We start from the raw sequence: 27,546 nt of genomic DNA, 5'->3' as shown, positions 1-27,546 counted from the left end.
CTGTCTCTCCAAAGGGCCTGGTGGGGAACCTGTCTTCAGAAAAGAGCTTCCCTGTGTGTGTGTGTGTGGGGTGTGTCGGTACGCGTGTGTCGACATGTCAGGTTGAAGGCTCACCTAAGGAGGAGGGGGAGTGTAGGAATGTAAGGTCTCCGTCGGCAGCGCCGACACCTGACTGGATGGATATGTGGAATGTCTTAAGTGCTAATGTAAATTTATTGCACAAAAGATTAGACAAAGCTGAGGCCTAGGGAACCGTCAGGGAGTCAAACCATGTCTGTCCCAATGTCGCCGGGACCTTCGGGGTCTCAGAAGCGCACACTATCCCAAATAGTTGACACAGATACCGACACGGATTCAGACTCCAGTGTCGACTACGATGATGCAAAATTACAGCCAAAAGTGGCTAAATATATTCGATATATGATTATTGCAATAAAAGATGTTTTGCATATCACAGAGGAACCCCCTGTCCCTGACACGAGGGTACACATGTATAAAGGAAAGAAGCCTGAGGTCACCTTTCCATCCTCACATGAGCTGAACGAATTATGCGAAAAAGCGTGGGAAACTCCAGACAAAAAACTGCAGATTCACAAAAGGATTCTTATGGCGTATCCTTTCCCGCCAAAGGACAGAATACGGTGGGAATCCTCCCCTAGGGTAGACAAAGCATTGACACGCTTATCAAAAAAGATAGCGCTGCCATCCCAAGATATGGCTACCCTCAAGGATCCTGCTGACCGCAAGCAGGAGGTTACCTTGAAGTCCATTTACACACATTCTGGTACATTACTCAGACCGGTAATTGCGTTGTCCTGGGTTTGTAGTTCTGTAGCAGCATGGACAGATTCCTTATCAGCGGAAATTGAGACCCTAGATAAGGATACCATTTTAATGACCCTAGGGCATATAAAAGATGCTGTGTTATATATGAGGGATGCTCAAAGAGACATTAGTTTTACTGGGTTCCAGAATAAACGCTATGTCTATTTCTGCTAGGCGAGTCTTATGGACCCGACAGTGGACAGGTGATGCCGACTCAAAGAGGCATATGGAGTTTTTACCTTACAAGGGTGAGGATTTATTTGGAGAAGGCCTCTCGGACCTCGTCTCCACAGCTACGGCAGGTAATTCGAATTTTTTGCCTTATGTTCCCTCACAACCTAAGAAAGCGCCTCATTATCAAATGCAGTCCTTTCGTTCAAACAAAAGCAAAAGAGTACGTGGATCGTCCTTTCTTGCCAGAGGTAAGGGCAGAGGGAAAAAGCTGCACAACACAGCTAGTTCCCAGGTACAGAAGTCCTCCCCGGCCTCTGCAAAATCCACCGCATGACGCTGGGGCTCCCCTGAGGGAGTCCGCTCCAGTGGGGGCACGTCTTCGACTTTTCAGCCACATCTGGGATCACTCACAGGTGGATCCCTGGACAATAGAAATTGTTTCTCAGGGATACAAGCTGGAATTTGAAGAGGTGCCCCCTCGCCGGTTTTTCAAATCGGCTCTACCGACTTCTCCCCTAGAAAGGGAGATAGTGTTACATGCGATTCACAAATTGTATCTTCAACAAGTGGTGGTCGAGGTTCCCCTGCTTCAAAGAGGGAAGGGATACTACTCAACTCTGTTTGTAGTCCCGAAACCGGACGGTTCGGTCAGACCCATTTTGAATTTAAAATCCCTGAACCTTTACTTTAAAACGGTTCAAGTTCAAAATGGAATCGCTCAGAGCGGTCATCGCCAGCCTGGAAGGGGGAGATTTTATGGTATCTCTGGACATAAAGGATGCATACCCGCATGTTCCCATATATCCTCCCATCAGACATACCTGAGATTTGCGGTACAGGATTGTCATTACCAATTTCAGACGTTGCCGTTTGGGCTTTCCACGGCCCCGAGGATTTTCACCAAGGTAATGGCGGAAATTATGGTGCTCCTGCGCAAGCAGGGTGTCACAATTATCCCATACTTGGACGATCTCCTCATAAAAGCGAGATCACGGGAGAAGTTGCTGAACAGCGTATCACTTTCACTGAAGGTGTTACAGCAACACGGCTGGATTCTCAATATTCCAAAGTCGCAGCTGAATCCTACGTCTCGTTTGACCTTCTTGGGCATGTTTCTGGACACAGACCAGAAAAGAGTTTTTTTTCCGACAGAAAAAGCTCAAGAACTCATGACTCTGGTCAGGAACTTATTGAAGCCAAAACAGGTGTCAGTGCATCACTGCACTCGAGTCCTGGGAAAGATGGTGGCATCATACGAAGCCATTCCCTTCGGCAGGTTCCATGTGAGGACTTTCTAATGGGACCTACTGGACAAGTGGTCCGGGTCACATCTACAAATTCATCAGCGGATCAGCCTGTCCCCCAGAGCCAGGGTATCTCTCCTGTGGTGGCTGCAGAGTGCTCATCTCCTAGAGGGCCGCAGGTTCGGCATTCAGGACTGGATCCTGGTGACCACGGACGCGAGCCTCCGAGGTTGGGGAGCAGTCACACAGGGAAGAAATTTCCAAGGTCTTTGGTCAAGTCTAGAGACTTGTCTCCACATCAGCATCCTGGAACTGAGGGCCATATACAACGCCCTACGTCAAGCGGAGGCATTACTTCGCGACCAACCAGTTCTGATTCAGTCAGACGTCACCGCAGTAGCTCATGTAAACCGCCAAGGCGGCACAAGGAGCAGAGTGGCGATGGCGGAAGCCACCAGAATTCTTCACTGGGCGGAGAATCATGTAAGCGCACTGTCAGCAGTATTCATTCCGGGAGTGGACAACTGGAAAGCAGACTTCCTCAGCAGACACGACCTACATCCGGGAGAGTGGGGACTTCATCAGGAAGTCTTCGCGCAGATTGCAAGTCAGTGGGGACTGCCCCAAATAGACATGATGGCTTCCCGTCTCAACAAAAAGCTACAAAGGTATTGCGCCAGGTCAAGAGACCCTCAGGCGGTAGCTGTGGACGCCCTAGTGACACCGTGGGTGTTCCGGTCGGTCTATGTATTTCCTCCTCTTCCTCTCATACCCAAGGTGTTGAGAATAATAAGGAAAAAAGGAGTGAGAATAATCCTCATTGTTCCAGATTGGCCACGAAGGACCTGGTATCCGGATCTGCAGGAGATGCTCACAGAAGATCCGTGGCCTCTTCCTCTAAGACAGGACCTGTTGCAACAGGGGCCCTGTCTGTTCCAAGACTTACCGCGGCTGCGTTTGACAGCATGGCGATTGAACGCCGTATTCTAGCGGAAAAAGGTATTCCGGATGAGGTCATTCCTACATTAGTAAAGGCTAGGAAGGACGTGACATCAAAACATTATCACCGAATATGGCGAAAATTTGTTTCTTGGTGTGAGGCCAGGAATGCTCCTACGGAAGAATTTCATCTGGGCCGTTTTCTTTACTTCCTACAATCTGGAGTGAATTTGGGCCTAAAATTAGGATCTATTAAGGTTCAGATTTCGACATTATCCATTTTCTTTCAAAAGGAATTGGCCTCTCTCCCAGAAGTACAGACGTTTGTGAAGGGAGTACTGCATATTCAGCCTCCTTTTGTACCTCCAGTGGCGCCTTGGGACTTTAACGTGGTGTTAAGTTTCCTTAAGTCATATTGGTTTGAACCACTTAAAACGGTGGAGTTGAAATATCTCACTTGGAAGGTGGTCATGTTGTTAGCCTTGGCTTTGACTAGGCGAGTTTCGGAATTAGCGGCTTTATCACATAAAAGCCCCTATCTGGTTTTCCATATGAATAGGGTGGAATTGCGGACTCGTCTTCAATTCCTACCTAAAGTGGTCTCATCTTTTCATATGAACCAACCTATTGTCGTGCCTGTGGCTGCGCGTGACTTGGAGGATTCCGAGTCCCTTGATGTGGTCAGGGTTTTGAAAATTTACGTGGCCAGAACGGCTAGAGTCAGGAAGACAGAAGCACTGTTTGTCCTGTATGCAGCCAACAAGGTTGGCGCTCCCGCTTCAAAGCAGACTATTGCTCGCTGGATCTGTAACACGATTCAGCAGGCGCATTCTACGGCAGGATTGCCGTTACCAAAATCGGTTAAGGCCCATTCCACAAGGAAGGTGGGCTCTTCTTGGGCGGCTGCCCGAGGGGTCTCGGCACTACAGCTGTGCCGAGCTGCTCCTTGGTCGGGGTCAAACACCTTTGCAAAGTTCTATAAGTTTGATATCCTGGCTGAGGAGGACCTCCTGTTTGCTCAATCGGTGCTGCAGAGTCATCCGCACTCTCTCGCCCGTTTGGGAGCTTTGGTATAATCCCCATGGTCCTTACGGAGTCCCCAGCATCCTCTAGGACGTTAGAGAAAATAAGATTTTAAACCTACCGGTAAATCTTTTTCTCGTAGTCCGTAGAGGATGCTGGGCGCCTGTTCCAAGTGCGGACTACTTCTGCAAGACTTGTATATAGTTATTGCTTGCATAAGGGTTATGTTATAGTTTCATTGGTTTTGGACCGATGCTATGTTGTTTTTTCATACTGTTAACTAGATAGTATATCACAAGTTATATGGTGTGATTGGTGTGGCTGGTATGAATCTTGCCCTTGGATTAACTAAAATCCTTTCCTCGTACTGTCCGTCTCCTCTGGGCACAGTTTCTCTAACTGAGGTCTGGAGGAAGGGCATAGAGGGAGGAGCCAGTGCACACCCAGATCCAAAGTCTTTCTTAAAGTGCCCATGTCTCCTGTGGAGCCCGTCTATCCCCATGGTCTTTATGGAGTCCCCAGCATCCTCTACGGACTACGAGAAAAATATTTACCGGTAGGTTTAAAATCTTATTTTTTTTAGTACCTGTCCGTCTTCAGTGGAAAGGAAGGCCAGGGCTTTGCAAGAGGCAGTTCTGAAGTTGCTTTGGTCAGGAGTGATAATTCCTGTTACTCCTGCGCAACGAGGACAAGGTTTTTATTCTAACCTGTTTCTATTCCAGAAGCCAAATGGGTCGTTCTGGCCCATACTCAATCTCAAAGTGCTGAACAAGTACATTTGGGTGCCTTGGTTTCATATGGAAACTTTACTTTCCACTATTTTGGCCATGGAGCCAGAGGATTTTATGGTATCCCTGGATATCCAGGATGCTTACCTACGTGTTCCTATAGCACTGTCCCATCAGCGCTATCTCTGGTTTGCTATCCTCCAGCAACATTTTCAGTTTCAGGCCCTACCATTTGGACTGGCTACAGCTCCCAGAGTGTTCACCAAAATTATGGTGGTAATGGCGGCTTATCTCTGTCAGCAGGAGATAAGGATTTTTCATACCTCAACAATTTATTAATCCGGTCACAGTCTCAGGAATTGCTTCAGTGTCATCTGCAACAGACAATAGCTTGTTTACAGAAACACTGTTGGCTCGTCAATTGGGCAGAGTCGTCCCTGGTTCCGTCACAACGGATCACTCATTTGGGGGATTTGCAGGATTGAGGTCTAAAGATTAATTTTACCTCTGAACAAAATATCAGAAATTCAGTCAAGGTTTCAGGAGCTGCTACACAGTCAAAGGCTATCCATTCACGCAGCAATGCGTGTGATGGGGTTGGTGGTGTCGACATTCAACCTGGTGGTGTATGCTCAGTTCCAGTCGAGGCCTCTGCAACGTCTGATCCTTTCCAAATGGAATGGTTTTCATCAGACAATAAAAACGCAGACTATGGTCCTAGGAGTTCATTAGCCTGGTGGCTATAGACATTCCATCTGGACAAAGGGAGACCCTTTTGGATATCAGATTGGGAAATTCTGACAACGGATGCCAGTCTTGAGGGCTGGGGAGTGGTGTCAGGAAGGAGTTGCTTCCAGGGTCAGTGGACCAAGGAAGAATGTTGCCTGCCAATAAATGTATTGGAACTTCGGGCCATATATAGAGCACTTATTCAGGCAAAGGACATCCTTCAGGAGAAACCAGTCCAAATCCGCTCGGACAATGCAATGGCAGTAGCGTACCTCAACCATCAGGGAGGAACTTGCAGCCAGAATGCAATGAAGGAGGTAAGTCACACGTTAAAGTGGGCAGAACTTCATCATCCAGCCTTGTCCGCAGTGTTCATTCCAGTAATCCTAAACAAGTAGATTTTCTCAGTTGACACTCTATTCATGCAAACGAATGGGCTTTACACCCAGAGGTCTTCCAAATTCTGGTAGATAAATGGGGGTTACCCGAGATAGATCTCATGGCGTCACGTCTGAACAACAAAGTTTCCGCATACGGGTCAAGAACAAAGGATCCCCAAGCAATCTTTGTGGATGCTCTGTCAGTGAGATGGGACTCACCTATGTGTCTGGCCTATGTGTTTCCACCAATCGCCCTGTTACCCAGGGTAATGCGAAAGGTCAAACAAGGAAAGGGCGCCGTGACACTAATATCTCCGGCTTGGCCCAGAAGACATTGGTACACAGATCTGCAGAGGATGTTGATGGATGCTCCATTTTTACTCCCTCAATGTCTCAGGGTACTTACTATCACAAGCACCTGGATCGACTGCCTTTGACGGCGTGGCTCTTGAGACTTCCATTTTGAAAGCAAGAGGATTCTCACAACAGGTAATTCAAACAATGCTCAGAGCAAGGAAACCTTGCTCAGCTCGCATTTATCACCGAGCCTATATTCAGTGGTGCAGTGACTGGAAATTTGACCCTAGTTCTTTCAGAGTTTTCAAAATCCTATCATTCCTTCAGGCAGGAATGACCAAAGGTCTACGGGTGGCTTCCTTGAGAGTGCAAGTGTCAACATTGACTGTATGGTTCCAAAATAAAATTGCTAACCTACAGGATGTGCGCACATTTTTCCAGGGAATGCTGCATATTCAACCTCCTTTTGTTCCTCCTAGAGTGCTTTGGGACTTAAGTTTAGTTCTAAAGGCCCTTTAAGTTGCCCCATTTGAACCACTAAAGCAAGTGGACCTTAAATGGTTGACAGCTAAAGTTCTCTTTCTACTGGCTATTGCTTCATCTAGAAGAGTTTCAGATTTAGGGGCATTGTTATGTCGCCCGCCTCCTTTTCTGATTTTTTTTTTCTATTTCGTCCTAGAGGATGTTGGGCACTATCAAAAGACCATGGGGTATAGACGAGATCCGCAGGAGACATGGGCACTTTAAGACTTTCAAAGGGTCGTGACCTGGCTCCTCCCTCTATATCCCTCCCCAGACTCAGTTTTAGAAATGTGCCCGGACGAGACACAGGGCACTCTGGGAGCTCTTAGAGTTTCTCTGAAAAGACTTAATGTTAGGTTTTTTATTTTGGGGAGATCTGCTGGCTACAGACTCCCTGCTTCGTGGGAAAGAGGGGAGAGCAGTCTAGACCCACTTCTAATGAGTTTCAGGGCTCTGCTGCTGCTGACAGGATGCCTTCAGCTCCTGAGGGGAGATGAACGCTGGGCTCTCCTGGATGCTCCCTCCCACAGCTTGCCGTCCCCCCTCTTCAGCCAGAAGTCAGAAGACAGGTGAGTATTGAGGAAAAGACATCTTCAAAAAGACGGCATATAAGAGGTACAGCACAGCGGCTTGCTCAGTGCGCGCCAGGCTCCCGTTCAGGTCACACCGCTGGGTGCAGGGCGCTGGGGGGGGGAGCCCTGGGGAGCCGGGGAGCTTGTTACCGCTATAAACTGGCTGGCAATGATATTCAGTGCCCAGGCACTGTCCGCAATACCCCCGCCAGGATAAATATATAAAATTAAGCGGGACGAAGCTCGCCATGTTGGGGGCGGGGCTTCTTCCTCACTGCTCACTGGCGCCATTTTCCTCCTCAGTGAAGTCGCTGGTCCTTCCTCACCCGCAGCAAGTACCAGGGGGCTCAAAACAGAAGGGGGGGGGGGGGGGGCATATTTATTTATTATAAGTAAAGCGCAGCAGCTCTGGGACATTTATTAGTGTGGTCAGACCTGCTTATTTGGCGCTGGGGTGTGAGCTGGCTATTTCCCTTTGTGTTCCCTCACAGACTTGGTGTGTGTGCTGTCTCTGGGGAGTCGACATGTCGGAGGCAGATTATCCTTCTTCGGGGGATAATTTATCAGGGACACCGAATGTTTTGGGGGTGGCCCTGTCGGCACCGCCGACTGCAGATTGGTTAACTACATTGAATGCCGTGCATGCTAGTGTCACGTCATTAAATCAAAAATTTGATCAGTCTGAATCTCAATCCCAGGTGTGGAAAAGATCAGTGGAGGACGCTTTATTTCAAATGCAAGACCCTGCGGGGTCGCACAAGTGTAGTTTTGACCAGTTAGTTGACACAGATACCGACACGGACTCTGAGGCCGATGTCGATTATGCTGATTCTAGGTTGGACCCTAAATTGGCTAAGAGTATTCAGTATATGATTGTTGCTGTCAAAGATATCTTGAATATTAATGAAGACCCTATTACACCTGAAACCAGGGTCCTTATTTACAAGGAAAAGAAGCGCTCGGTTGCCTTTCCTCCTTGTTTCAAACTGAATGCTCTCTTTGATAGCATTAGGAACAGCCCTGATAAAAAAATTCTGATTCCTAAAAGGATCAGAGTGGCATACCCCTTTCCCGAGTCTGATAGGGATACGTGGGAAAATCCCCCCACAGTAGACAAAGCCCTGGCGCATTTGTCAAAACAGGTTGCCCTCCCTGCAGCCCAATCGACGGCCCTTAAGGAGCCGGCGGACCGTAAGCAGGAGGCTACCCTAAAGGCTATTTTCACTACTACAGGGATTCTGCTCAGGCCTCTTATTGCGTCTGCGTGGGTCAGTAGTGCTATTGAAAAGTGGGCGGACACTTTGTCTTCTGATTGGGATACTCTGGATAGAGATAACATCCAGGTAACGCTTGGTTATATCAGAGATGCAGCTGCATACTTGAAAGAGGCTGCAAGGGATGCTAGGTGTTAAGGCGAATGCTATGTCCGTTGCGGCTAGGCGAGCGCTCTGGACTCGCCAGTGGAATGCTGATGCTGATTCCAAGAGAAATATGGAGTCTCTTCCTTTTAAGGGAGGTGAACTTTTCGGTGACGGTCTTACTGATTTAGTATCAGCAGCTACCGCGGGTAAATCTACCTTTTTACCTTCTGTTCCTACGCAACAGAAGAAACCGCCATATTATCAAATGCAATCCTTTCGGCCCAACAAGTATAGAAGAGGCTGAGAAAACTTCTTCCTGGCTACCAGAGGTAGAGGAAGAGGCAAGAGGGTACCCGCATCCTCGGGTTCACAGGAGCAAAAGTCCTCCCCGGCTTCTGCCAAATCCTCCGCATGACGCCAGGTCTCCCTTACAGGGGCCCGCACCGGTGGGGGCACGCCTAAAGCTTTTCAGTCTGGTCTGGGTTCGCTCGGGTCTAGACCCATGGGTATTGAGTAATGTGTCCCAAGGGTACAAACTGGAGTTTCAAGACGTTCCCCCTCACCTTTTTTTCAGATCAGCCTTACCAGCTTCGTTTCCGGACAGGGCTCTGGTCTGCGGTGCAGTACAAAACTTGTGTCAAAATTCAGGTTGTGGTCCCGGTACCCCTGGCGCAGCAGGGGCAGGGGTTTTATTCAAGCCTGTTTGTGGTGCCGAAGCCGGATGGCTCGGTAAGACCAATCCTCAACCTGAAATCTCTCAATTTCTTCCTGGTGAAATTCAAATTCAAGATGGAGTCTCTCAGAGCGGTGATCTCCAGTCTGGAGGAGGGGAAATTCATGGTCTCATTGGACATCAAGGACATCTACCTTCATGTCCCCATTTATCCTCCTCATCAAAGTTTCCTGAGGTTTGCTATCCAGGATGCCCACTACCAGTTTCAGACGTTGCCGTTTGGTGAAAATCCTCGGAGCTGTGGATAGACCAAAGTAATGATAGAAATTATGGTTCTCCTGCGCAAGAAAGGAGTTACAATTATCCCTTACTTGGACGATCTCCTGATAAAGGCGAGGTCCAAGGACAAATTGTTGCAGGACATTGCACTATCCCTGTCAATTCTACAACAGCATGGCTGGCTCCTGAACTTGCCGAAATCACAGTTAATCCTGACAACCCGGTTGGCGTTTTTGGACATGATACTGGACACGGTCCAACAGAGAGTGTTCCTCCTCATGGAGAAAGCTCGGGATATTCAGAGTCTGGTAAGACTCTTGTTAAAACCGAAAACGGTCTCCATTCATCAATGCATTCAATTGCTGGGAAAAATGGTGGCGGCATACGAGGCCCTCCAGTTTGGGAGGTTCCATGCCAGAGTGTCCCAGTGGGACCTGTTGGACAAATGGTCCGGATCCCACCTTCATATGCACCGGAGGATAATTCTATCTCCCAGCACCAGAGTCTCACTTCTGTGGTGGCTCTACAGCTCTCACCTCCTTGCGGGACGCCGGTTCGGGGTCCAGGACTGGATCCTGGTAACCACGGATGCAAGTCTCCGAGGTTGGGGGGCAGTCACTCTGGGGGTGAGCTTCCAAGGAAGATGATCAAGTCCGGAAACGCATCTTCACATAAACGTTCTGGAACTGAGAGCCATTTACAACGGCCTCCTACAAGCGGAACATCTTCTTCGGAACCTGCTGGTTCTGATCCAATCGGACAATGTCACGGCAGTGGCTTACATCAACCGCCAAGGCGGCACGAGAAGCAGAGCAGCAATGGCAGAAGCCACGAAAATTCTTCGTTAGGCGGAAAAACATACAAGCGCTCTGTCGGCAATATTCATTCCGGGAGTGGACACCTGGGAAGCAGACTTCCTCGGCAGACACGACCTTCATCCAGGAGAGTGGAGCCTCCATCAGGAGGTCTTCACACTGATAACAGTTCGATGGGGGGTTCCCCATATAGACACGATGGCGTCTCGCCTCAACAGAAAACTTCTGAGGTATTGTTCCAGGTCCAGGGACCCTCAGGCGGAGGCAGTGGATGCGCTGACAACACCCTGGGTGTTTCCGTCGGTGTACATTTTCCCTTCGCTTCCTCTCATCCCAAAGGTGTTGAGACTTCTAAAAAGAACAAACATTACAGCACTCCTTGTAGCCCCAGATTGGCCAAGGAGAACGTGGTACCCGGATCTTCAGACGTTACTAGTCGACGATCCCTGGCCTCTTCCTCTTCGCGAGGACCTACTGCGGCAGGGGCCGTTCGTCCACCAAGACTTACAGCGGCTATGTTTGACAGCATGGCAGTTGAACGCCAGATTTTAGCCCGGAAGGGTATTCCCAGTGAAGTCATAGCTACTCTTATTCTTGCCAGGAAGGCTGTGATGTCAAAGCACTATCACCGTATTTGAAGGAAATATATTTCCTGGCGCGAGTCCAAGAGAGCTCCAGTGGAGAAATTTGACCTTGGACGTTTTCTCCATTTTCTACAGAAAGGAGTGGATGCGGGCCTTAAATTGGGCTCCATTAAAGTGCAGATTTCTGCCTTGTCCATTTTCTTTCAGAAACAATTGGCCTCACTTCCTGAAGTGCATACCTTTGTGAAAGGGGTGTTGCACATCCAACCTCCTTTTGTGCCCCCTGTGGCACCTTGGGACCTTAACATCGTATTATCGTTCCTTCAGTCACATTGGTTTGAACCTTTGCGTAAAGTGGAGTTAAAATTCCTCACTTGGAAAGTTGTCATTTTGTTGGCGTTGGCATCCGCAAGGTGGGTGTCGGAGTTGGCGGCCTTGTCTCACATGAGCCCTTACTTAATTTTCCATGAAGATAGAGCAGAGTTGCGAACTCGGCAACAATTTCTGCCAAAGGTAGTTTCCTCTTTTCATATCAACCAACCTAATGTGGTGCCAGTGGCTACTGGCGCTTTGGCTGAGAATAAGTCTCTGGATGTGGTCAGAGCTTTAAAGATTTATGAAGCCAGGACGGCTCCATTGAGGAAAACAGAGTCTCTGTTTATTTTGTATGCTCCCAATAAGATTGGGGTTCCTGCTTCCAAGCAGACCATTGCCCACTGGATATGTCAGACGATTCAGCAGGCTCATTCAACGGCAGGCTTGCCGTTGACGAAATCAGTGAAGGCCCATTCCACTAGGAAGGTGGGTTCGTCCTGGGCGGCTGCCCGGTGTGTCTCGGCATTGCAACTTTGCCGAGCTGCTACTTGGTCGGGGTCGAACACGTTTGCTAAATTCTACAAGTTTGATACCTTGGCCGATGAAGACCTTAAATTTGGTCAATCGGTGCTGCAGAGTCATCCGCACTCTCCCGCCCGCTATTGAGCTTTGGTATAAACCCCATGGTCTTTTGAGAGTGCCCAACATCCTCTAGGACGAAATAGAAAATATGATTTTAAATACCTACCGGTAAATCATTTTCTATGAGTCCGTAGAGGATGTTGGGCGCCCGTCCCAGTGCGTACTGTATCTGCAGTTTAGTTCTGGTTACACACAGGTTGTGTTTTTGTTTTTTTCTTCAGCTTGTTGCTGAGGTTTTGTCTATGTCCGTTGACATGTGTTCAGTTATCTGCCATGTTATACGGCATGCTTATGGCGTGAGCTGGTGTTGGCTCACCTTGGTTGTTAAATCCTTTCCTCGTAATGTCCGTCTCGCCGGGCACAGTTCCAAACTGAGTCTGGGGAGGGATATAGAGGGAGGAGCCAGGTCACGCCCCTTTGAAAGTCTTAATGTGCCCATGTCTCCTGCGGATCCCGTCTATACCCCATGGTCTTTTGAGAGTGCCCAACATCCTCTACGGACTCATAGAAAAGGATTTGCCGGTAGGTATTTAAAATCCTATTTTTTTTTTAACCAGATAGAACTATTCTCAGAACTAAATCTGGGTATCTTGCTAATGTAGTGTCTAAATTCCACCTTAACGAAGAAATTGTAGTCCCGGCCTTCCAAGGACCGGACCTTTCTGCGGGAGATGCATCATTGGACGTAGTACGTGCCTTAAGGATCTACGTGGATCGTACCCGTGCCATCTGAAAAACAGATACTCTCTTCGCTCTCTACGGATTTCACAAGAGAGGATGGCCTACTGATAAGCAGACACTGGCGAGATGGCTTCGGATGACGATTTCAGAAGCATATTCTCAAGCTGGTCTCCCTGTTCCGGCTAATGTCTCTGCTCACTCTACGGGTATTTTAGGTCCGTCATGGGCAGCACAACGTAGTGCTTCCGCAGAACAGATATGTAAGGAAGCCACATGGTCTTCCATTAACACATTCATTAGACATTCATAGGCGTGCGCACAGGCACCCTCTAATGTCTGGCACCCCCTGCACGCCTACAGCACAGTGACCGTCTGCTGCTCCATGCCTGTTCCTCCTCCCGCTGCGCCCACCGCACCCACCTCACAGTCAGGATGGACTGAATGTCTGTGACGGGAGTCACGGGACTGACCGGCGCGGCTACACTTTGTGGCAGTGGGTGAATGACTGAAGTAAAAATCTCCCAGCTCTGCCCCGCGGTGTGACATAAGGTCACCCCGCCCACCATCCCCACTCGCCCGCACTCGCGCTCACCATTGAGTGCCATCACAGCTGCACAGCGTTCCTCAGTAAGGAGGAGTCGCGGGCCGAGGACAAATTCAGCTCAGCAGACGTTCAGCTGCGACAAGAAAGTAACTGTCACCGCTCAGTCAGTGACTAAAGTAAGTTAACTGCAGTGCTGCAGCTGATATGTCTGCTCCTGCAGAGGAAAGACAGGTGCCGGTCAGGGACAATATACATACTGTGTACATGAAGTTGCCCCCAAACATTTTTCATATAAGGGGCGGGATGTACTATATGTCATCGCCGCCCCTCGCCGCCTACCGCAGTGATACTAATCGCATATGTACTAACATATGCGATTAGTATAGCAATGCGGTATAGGAGGCCCCCGCGATGATGTCGGCGGGGGTCAGCACGGGTCTCCGTCACCTCCCAGACCCGGGAGGTGACGTGTTCAGGGAGTCCCCGGGCTCCTCCTCCTCCCCCTGTAGCCCGAAGGAGATAAGGCTGAGTTGCAGGGGAGAAGGAGGAGGGGGGCCGCAGCAGCACAGGTATGCCGGGGGAGAAGGGTCGTCGCGTGCGGCGCAGGGGGGAGTGGCGGGATGCGGCGGTAAGAATCCCATAGGCTTTTATAGGGTATCGCCATAAAAAGATGGCGATACCCTATGGGGCGAAAACGCGGCAGTCGGGGGTTAGTACATACGAAAATGCGGTAAAACTGGGTTTTACCGCATTTTCCCTTTAGTACATCCCGCCCAAGATCTTTAAGTGTACTCAGCAAAAAGAAAATTAAAGAAAAGAAGGGTTATAAAAAATATATTAGCTGTTTATTAGTAGTTTCCTGAGTGGGGTTTTAAGGGTATCTGGCACTGCTGGGGCATACCATGTGGCGGAATATGAATTTCAGCTCATACTGTGTGGTGTAATCTGTATTTGGCTCATACTACAGTATGTGGGGTAATGTGAATTTCAGCGCATACTGTGTGGAGTAATGTAAATTTCCGCTCATACCGTCTGGTGTAATGTGAGTTTCAGCTCATACTGTGTGGCGTAATGTGAATTTTAGCTCATACTCTATGGCGTAATGTGAATTTTAGCTCATACCGTGTGGCGTAATGTGAATTTTAGCTCATACCATGTGGCGTAATGTGAATTTTAGCTCATACTGTGTGTCGTAATGTGAATTTTAGCTCATAATATGTGGCGTAATGTGAATTTCCGCTCATACCATGTGGCGTAATATAAATTTAGCCTCATACTGTGTGGCGTAATGTGAATTTTAGCTCATACCGTGTGGCGTAATGTGAATTTTAGCTCATACTGTGTGGCGTAATGTGAATTTTAGCTCATAACGTGTGGCATAATGTGAATTTTAGCTCATAACGTGTGGCGTAATGTGAATTTCCGTTCATACCTCCGGCGGTGCACCCCCTAATAAAATTGGCTGCGCACGCCTATGTAGACATTATGCCTTTGATACCTTTGCCTCTCACGACGCTGAATTCGGGCGAAGGATTCTCCTGTCCAGTCAGGAGCTTTCCCACCAATAAATTGCTTTGGGACATCCCACTGTTATCCTGTGGATAACCTGTGGACCCTGCTGGAGAAATAATCATTATGGTAGACTTACCGTTGATAACGGTATTTCTCCTAAGTCCACAGGATTCATAGGGATCTATGGCTCTGTTTATGGCTCTCTATGATGCTTCTGCCTTGAGCTTTGGCAAAACAACTGACTTGCCTGAGCCAGGAGGTGGGGATATAGGGACGGGCCCGTTGCATGCTGGGAGGCCGAAAGCTTTGATAGTTTGGTGCCAAGCCGCTGTCGCTACCTCATATCCAAATGTTATCCTGTGGACTTAGGAGAAATAGCGTTATCAATGGTAAGTCTACCGTAACGATTTATAGTATTGCTAAAATAATAGGTGGTTTAAGGTGCAAATAAAAGCATGTATAGAAACAACTTATTTTAAGCTTACATTTTTATTTTAAGTTTGTAAAGTGCACTTTTTTACAAGGTTTAGGTCACGTTTAGTATTTGGAGTTTGTGCACACCAAGATTTATATATAGATAGCTTGACCTGTACTCCTTATGAGGAAAGTGGTTGACAGTACAAACACACTTTTCAAGTTCTAATAACTCTACTTGCAACTTTGGAAAACGCTCGGACCAAGGGGATAATGCAGAGTTGATCGTAGAAGTGCTAAATTTAGCACTTTAGCACATATACGATCAGTTACTCTGACATGCGGGGGGACGCCCAGCACAGGGCTAGTCCGCATGTTTAGCCCTACCCCCTACCCTTCCCCCCCTTCCCCTGCACAGGTACAAATGCATTGCACGGCTGCGATGCTTTTGTACCTGGTGAGTAGCTCCCTGCCTGCGCAGCTTCTGTGCTCTGGCAGGTAGCTACCCACCACATCCCAGGTCGCAGCGGCTGCGTGTGACGTCACGTAGCCACCACGGCCCGCACTCCAGCAGTCCGGACACGCCTCTGTTGCCCGGACCACGCCCTGCCAACGGCGTACTAACGCCGTTGGAACTCCCGCTCCGGGACCGCCTCTGCCTGTCAAATCAGGCAGAGGCGATCGCGCAAGTGAGATGCTTATAGCATCTTACTGGCTGCGCATACGTAGTGCGCTCGCCGCATAGTAATTCAGACTGCGATCGCTGACGCTGCAGCAGTCCAGTCTGAATTACCCCACTAATGCGCAGGGTTGTGTTTACAAGTCCTTGTTTTTCATCTCCTGATTGCCTCAGAGGTCCCCAGTATTGAAGTGGGCTGGGTAGAACAATATGTGACCAGATCATCAGAATGTATCAGCATTACTATTTAAAGACATATGTTTGCTGATTTTATAACCTTTTCACATGTAACTATGTGAAAGGAGAGCAGTGTAGTCATGCAAAAATTTAAATAGGCATAGGAAGTAAACCACAGATGCTGCTAAACCATCTAAACTCTCTACTTTTGGTGTCCAAACTCCCGTTTAGATACACAAACTGCCCAATTTCAACACATATTTTTTCTCGCACCTCAGGAGGCTGCAAGAAAAAATGTGTCCTCCGCGGCTGCTGGGTGCCCAAACAGCAGAACAATTGAATTGCTTCAGTTGGGTGACCTCTTGTGGCGGCCACAATAATAACAATTGAATCAGCCCCAGAATGTCACTGCTGTGCTCAGTTAAGCACATATTTGCATTATGGTACCCTCAACATTACTAGTTATCTTGTGCACCTCTATGATGTGGAAGGAAAAACTAGCATGTCGCTGCCGCAAAGACAGAACAGCAACATCGTGTCCATCAGTTTTAATTAAATCTCTGCCAATAATGGTTATGATGTGATGCTTCTGTCAAGCTGATGCTTGAATATAGTGATGTCATTTCTCAAAGCCTAAACAGCGATAAAGTTGCACTGGCCAGGTTGACGTGTACTTGTACTTTCAGCCGTTAGAGAATCACATATCAACTGACACTATTCTAACTTAAAGATTTGTCATTATACCATACAGGCTATATAATTAATGTCATGAGCTGTGATGCAATCCAGGATACCTTACTATATAGAAGAAAGTAGAACACTGCATTAGATCATTTGACAAGTTTACTATTGTCCACCGATACTTGTAAGGTTGGTAAGTCTCAGTGATGCACTTCATTTTGTGGTTGTGTGCTCACCTTCCAGATGACCAACACATTTCTTTGTTTTGTTAGCAGGGCAACATTGCAGCATTTTTATTTAATAGAAAATTGATTTGTTTCTGTTTAAAAGAAATTGTGTTTATCTATCTATCTATCTATCTATCTATCTATCTATCTATCTATCTATCTATCTATCTATCTATCTATCTATCTATCTATCTATCTATCTATCTATCTTTATATTTTATTTATTCTGTATTCCAGATAGTTTTTGATCAAGAAGGAGTGTTCATACATTCTTCTTGTGGAAAACTGGAAGATCAAGACAGCTTAATACCAGGAACATTGTGTGTCATAGAAAAGGTACAGTGATCTTGTTATTACTATAAAATGTAAATGGTCATTTCTCTTACGTCCTAAAGGATGCTGGGGTCCACATTAGTACCATGGGGTATAGACGGGTCCCTTGGGAGCCATGGGCACTTCAAGAGTTTAATAGTGTGGGCTGGCTCCTCCCTCTATGCCCCTCCTACCACACTCAGTCTAGAAACTGTGCCCGAGGAGACGGACATACTTTGAGAAAGAGAAATACACAGATAGTGGTGAGATTCACACCAGCTCACATATAACAGCATCCTCTACGGACTACGAGAAAAGGATTTACCAGTAGGTAATTAAAAAAATCCTATTTTTGCAGAGGTATTCTGAATAACAGAGACCATACCAGTTTCAGGTTCATCAGTGTTATTGGAATATCATGTAGTCTCTGCTCAGGATTTTTGTCATTATATTCTTAATACATGTGATATAACTTTAGTTAATTACTATGTAATAAGATATTTTCAGATACACCGATTAGAATTATCCTATAGGCTTGAGTGTGTGCAGTTATGTATTTAGGGTTCTAGCATTTTCTTACTAATTGTGTTCGATACACTAACTAGTTTACTTTAATATGCACATAATTCAGCTGTCTAACCCAGTTAGAGCCTGTTTTTACAGTTTCAAAAATTACCTGTTTTTGGGACAATAGCACTTAAAGGGAGGGCGCGACCTCCTCGCTACAGAGGTTGTAGGGACTGTCTCATCCTAAATCACACTGGAATAAAAATACATTGGCTCCCACACAGGAGTAAAAACACTCTAATCCCCACACAGGAGTAAAACCGCATTGCCCCATACAGGTAAATTAATCCTATTACAAACACCGCCAAATGCTACCTAGCGAGCAGGCAGCCAGGTGGAAAAGAAGCTCCTCATAACTAATTTTCTCTGACGTCCTAGTGGATGCTGGGAACTCCGTAAGGACCATGGGGAATAGACGGGCTCCGCAGGAGACTGGGCACTCTAAAAGAAAGATTAGGTACTATCAGGTGTGCACTGGCTCCTCCCTCTATGCCCCTCCTCCAGACCTCAGTTAGAATCTGTGCCCGGCCTGAGCTGGGTGCTCCTAGTGGGCTTGCTAGAAAGAAAGTATTTGTTAGGTTTTTTATTTTCAGTGAGCTCTGCTGGCAACAGACTCACTGCTACGTGGGACTGAGGGGAGAGAAGCAAACCTACCTGCGTGCAGCTAGCTTGTGCTTCTTAGGCTACTGGACACCATTAGCTCCAGAGGGTTCGAACACAGGGCCTGACCTCGATCGTCCGTTCCCGGAGCCGCGCCGCCGTCCCCCTTGCAGAGCCAGAAGACAGAAGAAGGAGATGAAATCGGCGGCAGAAGACTCCGGTCTTCATTAAGGTAGCGCACAGCACTGCAGCTGTGCGCCATTGCTCCCACAGCACACCACACACTCCGGTCACTGTAGGGTGCAGGGCGCTGGGGGGGGGGGGGGCGCCCTGGGCAGCAATAAGAATACCTTTTGGCACTAAATACACATAATACAGTCTGGAAAACTGTATATGTGTAAAACCCCCCGCCATTAAGCTATACAAAACGCGGGAGAAGCCCGCCGCTGAGGGGACGGGGCATTCTTCCTCAGCACATCAGCGCCATTTTCTCTTCACAGCTCCGCTGGAAGGACGCTCCCCAGGCTCTCCCCTGCAGTATCCTGTACAAGAAGGGTAAAAAAGAGAGGGGGGGCACATAAATTTAGGCGCAAATAGGATAATAAGCAGCTATTGGGAAAAATCACTCATTATAGTGTAAATCCCTGTGTTATATAGCGCTGTGGTGTGTGCTGGCATACTCTCTCTCTCTGTCTCCCCAAAGGACTTTGTGGGGTCCTGTCCTCAGTCAGAGCATTCCCTGTGTGTGTGCGGTGTGTCGGTACGGCTGTGTCGACATGTTTGATGAGGAGGGTTACGTGGAGGCGGAGCAGGGGCAGATAAGTGTGGTGTCGACCCCGACGGGGCTGACACCAGATTGGATGGATATGTGGAAGGTCTTAACAGACAGTGTCAACTCCTTACATAAAAGGTTCGATGACGCAGCAGCCTTGGGACAGCCGGGATCTCAGCCCGCGCCTGCCCAGGCGTCTCAGAGGCCATCAGGGGCTCATAAACGCCCGCTAGCTCAGATGGTAGACACTGATGTCGACACGGAGTCTGACTCCAGTGTAGATGAGGATGAGACAAATGTACAGTCTACAAAAGCCATCCGATGCATGATTACTGCAATGAAAAATGTATTGCACATTTCTGATGTTAACCCGGTTACTACCAAGAGGGGTATTATGTTTGGGGAGAAAAAGCAGCCAGTGACTTTTCCCCCATCTGATGAATTAAATGAATTGTGTGAAGAAGCGTGGAGTTCCCCCGATAAGAAACTAGTGATTTCTAAGAGGTACCCTTTCCCGCCAATGGACAGGTTACGTTGGGAAACATCCCCTAGGGTGGACAAGGCGCTCACACGCTTATCAAAAAAGGTGGCACTGCCGTCTCAGGATACGGCCGCCCTAAAGGAGCCTGCGGATAGAAAGCAGGAAGCTATCCTGAAGTCTGTGTATACACACTCGGGTACTATACTGAGACCTGCTATTGCTTCAGCATGGATGTGTAGTGCTGCAGCAGCATGGTCTGATACCCTGTCAGGCAACATTGATTCCCTCGACAGGGATACTATTTTGCTAACCATAGAACATATAAAAGACGTCGTCTTATATATGCGGGATGCAAAGAGGGACATTTGCCTGCTGGCATCTAGAATTAATACAATGTCCATTTCTGCCAGGAGAGTATTATGGACTCGGCAGTGGACAGGTGATGCTGATTCTAAAAAACACATGGAGGTTTTGCCTTATAAGGGTGAGGAATTGTTTGGGGACGGTCTCTCGGACCTCGTATCCACGGCAACAGCTGGGAAGTCAACTTTTTTACCTCAGGTTCCCTCACAGCCTAAGAAAGCACCGTATTATCATGTACAGTCCTTTCGGCCTCAGAAAGGCAAGCGGATCAGAGGCGCATCCTTTCTGCCCAGAGGCAGGGGTAGAGGAAAGAAGCTGCACCAGGCAGCCAGTTCCCAGGAACAAAAATCCTCCCCCGCTTCCACTAAGTCCACCGCATGACGCTGGGGCTCCACAGGCGGAGCCGGGTGCGGTAAGGGCGCGTCTCCGAAACTTCAGCAACCAGTGGGTTCGCTCACAAGTGGATCTCTGGGCTGTACAAATTGTATCTCAGGGATACAAGCTGGAGTTCGAGGCGACTCCCCCTCGCCGTTACCTCAAATCAGCCTTGCCAGCTGCTCCCAGGGAAAGGGAGGTAGTACTGGCGGCAATTCACAAGCTGTACCTCCAGCAGGTGATAATCAAGGTTCCCCTCCTTCAACAGGGACGGGGTTACTATTCCACAATGTTTGTGGTACCGAAACCAGACGGTTCGGTGAGACCCATTCTGAATTTAAAATCCTTGAACACTTATATAAGGAAGTTCAAGTTCAAAATGGAATCGCTCAGGGCGGTTATTGCAAACCTGGAAGAGGGGGATTTTATGGTGTCGCTGGACATCAAGGATGCTTACTTGCATGTCCCCATTTAGCCACCTCACCAGGAGTACCTCAGGTTTGTGGTACAGGATTGTCATTACCAATTCCAGACGTTGCCGTTTGGTCTGTCCACGGCACCGTGAGTATTTACCAAGGTAATGGCCGAAATTATGATACTCCTTCGGAAGAAGGGAGTTATAATTATCCCGTACTTGGACGATCTCCTTATAAAGGCGAGGTCCAGAGAGCAGTTGTTGGTCAGCGTAGCACTCTCTCGGGAAGTGTTGCAACAGCACGGCTGGATTCTGAATATCCCAAAGTCGCAGCTGATTCCTGCGACGCGTCTGCTTTTCCTGGGCATGATTCTGGACACAGAACAGAAGAAGGTGTTTCTCCCGGTGGAGAAGGCCCAGGAATTGTCATCTCTGGTCAGGGACCTCCTGAGACCAAAACAGGTGTCGGTGCATCACTGCACGCGAGTCTTGGGAAAGATGGTGGCTTCTTACGAAGCAACTCCCTTCGGCAGGTTCCATGCAAGGATCTTTCAGTGGGATCTGTTAGACAAATGGTCCGGATCGCATCTTCCGATGCATCGGTTGATCACCCTGTCCCCAAGGGCCAGGGTGTCTCTGCTGTGGTGGCTGCAGAGTGCTCATCTTCTCGAGGGCCGCAGATTCGGCATACAGGACTGGGTCCTGGTGACCACGGATGCAAGCCTACGAGGATGGGGGGCAGTCACTCAGGGAAGGAACTTCCAAGGACAGTGGTCAAGTCAGGAGACTTCACTACACATAAATATACTGGAACTAAGGGCCATTTACAACGCCCTGAGTCAAGCAGAGCCCCTGCTTCAAAACCAACCAGTGCTTATTCAGTCAGACAACATCACGGCTGTCGCCCATGTAAACCGCCAGGGCGGCACAAGAAGCAGGATGGCGATGGCAGAAGCCACAAGGATTCTTCGATGGGCGGAGAATCACGTGCTAGCACTGTCAGCAGTGTTCATTCCGGGAGTGGACAACTGGGAAGCAGACTTCCTCAGCAGGCACGACCTCCACCCGGGAGAGTGGGGACTTCATCAAGAAGTCTTCACACAGCTTGTAAATCGTTGGGAACTGCCACAGGTGGACATGATGGCGTCCCGCCTCAACAGAAAGCTAAAAAAATATTGCGCCAGGTCACGGGACCCTCAGGCGATAGCTGTGGACGCACCAGTGACACCGTGGGTGTACCAGTCGGTTTATGTGTTCCCTTCTCTTCCTCTCATACCCAAGGTACTGAGGATAGTAAGAAAGAGAGGAGTAAGAACTATACTCATTGTTCCGGATTGGCCAAGAAGAACTTGGTACCCAGAACTACAAGAAATGATCTCAGAGGACCCATGGCCTCTGCCTCTCAGACAGGACCTGTTACAGCAGGGGCCCTGTCTGTTCCAAGACTTACCGCGGCTGCGTTTGACGGCATGGTGGTTGAACGCCGGATCCTAGCGGAAAAGGGCATTCCGGATTAAGTTGTTCCTACGCTGATAAAGGCTAGGAAAGACGTGACAGCAAAACATTATCACCGTATATGGCGAAAATATGTTGGTTGGTGTGAGGCCAGGAAGGCCCCTACAGGGGAATTCCAGCTGGGTCGATTCCTGCACTTCCTACAATCAGGAGTGACTATGGGCCTAAAATTGGGATCCATAAAGGTCCAGATTTCGGCCCTATCTATTTTCTTTCAAAAAGAACTGGCTTCACTGCCTGAAGTTCAGACGTTTGTTAAGGGAGTGCTGCATATTCAGCCCCCTTTTGTGCCTCCAGTGGCACCTTGGGATCTTAACGTTGTGTTGGATTTCCTGAAATCACACTGGTTTGAGCCACTTAAGACCGTGGAGCTAAAGTATCTCACGTGGAGGGTGGTCATGCTGTTGGCCTTGGCTTCAGCTAGGCGTGTGTCAGAATTGGCGGCTTTGTCATGTAAAAGCCCGTATCTGATCTTCCATATGGACAGGGCAGAATTGAGGACTCGTCCCCAATTTCTCCCAAAGGTGGTATCAGCGTTTCATTTGAACCAACCTATTGTGGTGCCCGCGGCTACTCGGGACTTGGAGGCTTCCAAGTTGCTGGACGTAGTCAGGGCTTTGAAAATCTATGTAGCCAGGACGGCTGGAGTCAGGAAAACTGACTCGCTGTTTATCCTGCATGCACCCAACAAACTGGGTGCTCCGGCTTCAAAGCAAACTATTGCGCGCTGGATCTGTAACACGATTCAGCAAGCTCATTCTGCGGCAGGGTTACCGCATCCTAAATCAGTAAAAGCCCATTCCACAAGGAAGGTTGGCTCTTCTTGGGCGGCTGCCCGAGGGGTCTCGGCTTTACAGCTTTGCCGAGCTACTACTTGGTCCGGTTCAAACACATTTGCTAAGTTCTACAAGTTTGATACCCTGGCTGAGGAGGACCTTGCTTTTGCTCATTCGGTGCTGCAGAGTCATCCGCACTCTCGCGCCCGTTTGGGAGCTTTGGTATAATCCCCATGGTCCTTACGGAGTTCCCAGCATCCACTAGGACGTCAGAGAAAATAAGAATTTACTCACCGGTAATTCTATTTCTCGTAGTCCGTAGTAGATGCTGGGCTCCCGTCCCAAGTGCGGACTCTCTGCAATACATGTATATAGTTATTGCTTAACTCAAGGGTTATTGTTATGAGCCATCTGTTACTGAGGCTCAGTTGTTGTTCATACTGTTAACTGGGTATGGTTATCACAAGTTGTACAGTGTGATTGGTGTGGCTGGTATGAGTCTTACCCTGGATTCCAAATCCTTTCCTTGTTGTGTCAGCTCTTCCGGGCACAGTTTCCTTAACTGAGGTCTGGAGGAGGGGCATAGAGGGAGGAGCCAGTGCACACCAGATAGTACCTAATCTTTCTTTTAGAGTGCCCAGTCTCCTGCGGAGCCCGTCTATTCCCCATGGTCCTTACGGAGTTCCCAGCATCCACTACGGACTACGAGAAATAGAATTACCGGTGAGTAAGTTCTTATTTTAGTTACATTGGTCATGCTATACCGACTGATGCTACCGGTAGATCACGGTTGACCTTTTGGCTAGGTCTGTTTTAGAGTTAATGTTTTGCCTGAATGCGGTAGAAGGCAGCTTTCCTAACCCTCCTATGGTTCTTCCACCCTTGATTTAGGTTCTTGTCTTTTGGATCCCTCCATAATTTGGTTGGGACCACAACAATACAAATACCCAAGATCAGTTTTTCATGCTTTTTCTTTGTAATGAACTAAACCTTTCCCTTCAAATAAAACCTACACCAGGCTCTACTTTAGATGTAGCCTAGACAACTTTTATGGTATACGTCTCTACAGGGCAGAAACCACTTCCCACTACTGTTTTAGAGACTATCCCATGATACTTGGGGATTATCAAGACAAGAACAAATTATATCTGAAACCGTATCATTCTTATACTTCAGAATCCTTATACTCAGTTAGTAGGCAGATTAAACTGAAACGATGAATAACATCACAAGAAATAACATACCCATTTGTATATGTAATAAATTGAATATGGCCAAAATCTCAAGGCTTGAGCTTGGACAGGCGACTTCAAGTCTGGGGCATTCTAAATCCGTTCATGGGCAAAACATGTGATCTCATCTTGTATCTACAGTCAGGTCCATAAATATTGGGACATTGACACAATTCTCATATTGTGGGCTCTATACACCACCACAATAGATTTGAAATGAAACAAACAAACAAGATGTTCTTTAACTGCAGACTTTCCGCTTTAATTTGAGGGTATTTACATCCAAATCAGGTGAACGGTGTAGGAATTACAACGGTTTCTATATGTGCCTCCCACTTTTTAAGGGACCAAAAGTAATGGTACAAACTAAACAATCCTAAATCAAACTTTTGACTTTTTAATACAGCCTGAAGTCTGGAACGCATAGACCTCATCATATGCTGGGTTTCATCCCTGGTGATGCTCTGCCAGGCCTCTACTGCAAATGTCTTCAGTTCCTGCTTGTTCTTGGGGCATGTTCCCTTCAGTCTTGTCTTCATCAAGTGAAATGCGTGTTCAATCGAATTCAGGTCAGGTGATTGACTTGGTCATTGCATAACATTCCACTTATTTGCCTTAAAAAACTCTTTGGTTGCTTTCGCAGTATGCTTCGGGTCATTGTCCATCTGCATTATGAAGCGCCATCCAATGAGTTCTGAAGCATTTGACTGAATATGAGCAGATAATATTGCCCGAAACTCTTCAGAATTCATCCTGCTGCTTTTGTCAGCAGTCACTTTATCAATAAATACAAGGGAACCAGTTCCATTGGCAGCCATACATGCCCACGCCATGACACTACCACCACCATGCTTCACTGATGAGGTGGTATGTTTTGGATCATGAGCAGTTCCTTTCCTTTTCCATACTCTTCTCTTCCCATCTCTCTGGTACAAGTTGATCTTTGTCTCATCTGTCCATAGGATGTTGTTCAAGAACTGTAAAGGATTTTTTAGATGTTGTTTGGCAAACTCTAATCTGGTCTTCCTGTTTTTGTGGATCACCAATGGTTTACATCTTATGGTGAATTCTCTATATTCACTCTTGTGAAGTCTTCTCTTGATTGTTGACTTTGACACCTATACACCTACCTCCTGGAGAGTGTTCTTGATCTGGGCAACTGTTGTGAAGGGGTTTTTCTTCACCAGGTAAATAATTCTTCTGTCATCCACCACAGTTGTATTCTGTGGTCTTCCGGGTCTGTTGGTGTTGCTAAGCTCTCCGGTGCGTTCTTTCTTTTTAAGAATGTTCCAAACAGTTGATTTGGCCACACCTAATGTTTTTGCTATCTCTCTGATGGGTTTGCTTTGATTTTTCAACCTAGTGATGGTTTGCTTCACTGATAGTGGCAGCTCTTTGGATCTCCTATTGAGAGTCGACAGCAACAGATTCCAAATGCAAATGTCACACTTGGAATCTACTCCAGACCTTTTACTTGCTTAATTGATGATGAAATAACAAGGGAATAGCCCACTCCTCTCCATGAAATAGCTTTTGAGTGGATTGTCCCATTACTTTTGGTCCCTTTTAAAAAGTGGGAGGCACATATAGAAACCGTTGTAGTTCCTACACTGTTCACCTGATTTGGATCTAAATACCCTCAAATTAAAGTGGAAAGTCTGCAGTTAAAGCACATCTTGTTTGTTTCATTTCAAATCCATTGTGGTGGTGTATAGAGCCCAAAATATGAGAATTGTGTTGATGTCCCAATATTTATGGACCTGACTGTATGAGATCACATTTTCTAATGGATTGCTGTATTAAAGATGCTTCTGACTGAAGTGAAGCCATTTTGTCACAATTTTATAACTAATGTATGCTTTTCCATAACCCATCTTTGTCAACTCCCTTGCACCCCTATTTTCCATCTACATCAGTCCCCCATTTGATATATATATATATATTTACTTTTTATCATATAACTAACCGTTCCTCCAGCCCCATTGGAAACTAAGGAGAATGGTATAGGAAGTCAAGGACATACACTTGGATAGGAGTCCACACTCACCGTGCAGAGGCCCTCATTCCGAGTTGTTCGCTCGCAAGTGAATTTTAGCAGATTTGCTCATGCTAAGCCGCCGCCTACTGGGAGGGAATCTTAGCATCTTAAAATTGCGAACGATGTATTCGCAATATTGCGATTACACACCTCGTAGCAGTTTCTGAGTAGCTTCAGACTTACTCGGCATCTGCGATCATTTCAGTGCTTGTCGTTCCTGGTTTGACGTCACAAACACACCCAGCGTTCACCCAGACACTCCCCCGTTTCTCCAGCCACTCCTGCGTTTTTTCCGGAAACTGTAGCGTTTTTTCCCACACGCCCATAAAACGGCCTGTTTCCGCCCAGTAACACCCATTTCCTGTCAATCACATTACGATCGCCAGAACGATGAAAAAGCCGTGAGTAAAATTCCTAACTGCATAGCAAATTTACTTGGCGCAGTCGCAGTGCGGACATTGCGCATGCGCATTAAGCGGAAAATCGCTGCAATGCGAAGATTTTTACCGAGCGAACAACTCGGAATGAGGGCCTCACCGTGCAGAATTCCTACTGGTCCATCATGACCATCTCAATCAAGGGGTGAGGCTATCACATGGGAGGAGATCAGATGAGGGAGATGCTTTTGGAAGCACTCTCACAACCATGCATTCTTCTGGTTTATTAATTTTCCTTTTGGCTTTCAGTAAGCTTGTAACTCTTTTCTAATATAACCATGTGATATTTAAAAAAAATACTCGTTATAGTGTCAACTTTTTCCCAAAAGTCTCTAATGTGGTACATACATATATCATAGGGAGTTTTCCTAGGTAACAAATATCCTCTGATCCCAGAGGCAATCCCTAGTTTGCTTTCCTCCCACCAACATAAGAATTTCCAGGCATAATCTATATCAGTGATGGCTAACCTTGACACTCCAGCTGTTGTTGAACTACATATCCCAGCATGCCCTGCTACAGTTTTGTTATTTGGCCATGCTAAAACTGATGCAGGGCATGCTGGGATGTGTAGTTGAACAACAGCTGGAGTGTCAAGGTTAGCCATCACTGATCTGTATCATAGGTCTGCAAACTCGGTCCTCAT

At 47.4% G+C, this 27,546-nt stretch overlaps 1 protein-coding gene across 1 annotated transcript in view; it reads left to right on the top strand.

Annotated features, from left to right (window-relative positions):
- TBC1D15 (TBC1 domain family member 15) overlaps positions 1-27,546 on the top strand; it is a 353,328-nt gene that overhangs the window by 51,383 nt on the left and 274,399 nt on the right. Inside the window, exon 2 of the mRNA XM_063927455.1 lies at positions 17,255-17,353. Within this exon, the coding sequence (XP_063783525.1) occupies positions 17,255-17,353 (99 nt within the window). The remainder of the gene's footprint in view (positions 1-17,254; positions 17,354-27,546) is intronic.

The sequence above is a fragment of the Pseudophryne corroboree genome, chromosome 6, assembly GCF_028390025.1.
Source record: "Pseudophryne corroboree isolate aPseCor3 chromosome 6, aPseCor3.hap2, whole genome shotgun sequence".
Lineage (NCBI taxonomy): Eukaryota > Metazoa > Chordata > Amphibia > Anura > Myobatrachidae > Pseudophryne > Pseudophryne corroboree.
This window is presented reverse-complemented; position numbering and strand designations above follow the sequence as displayed.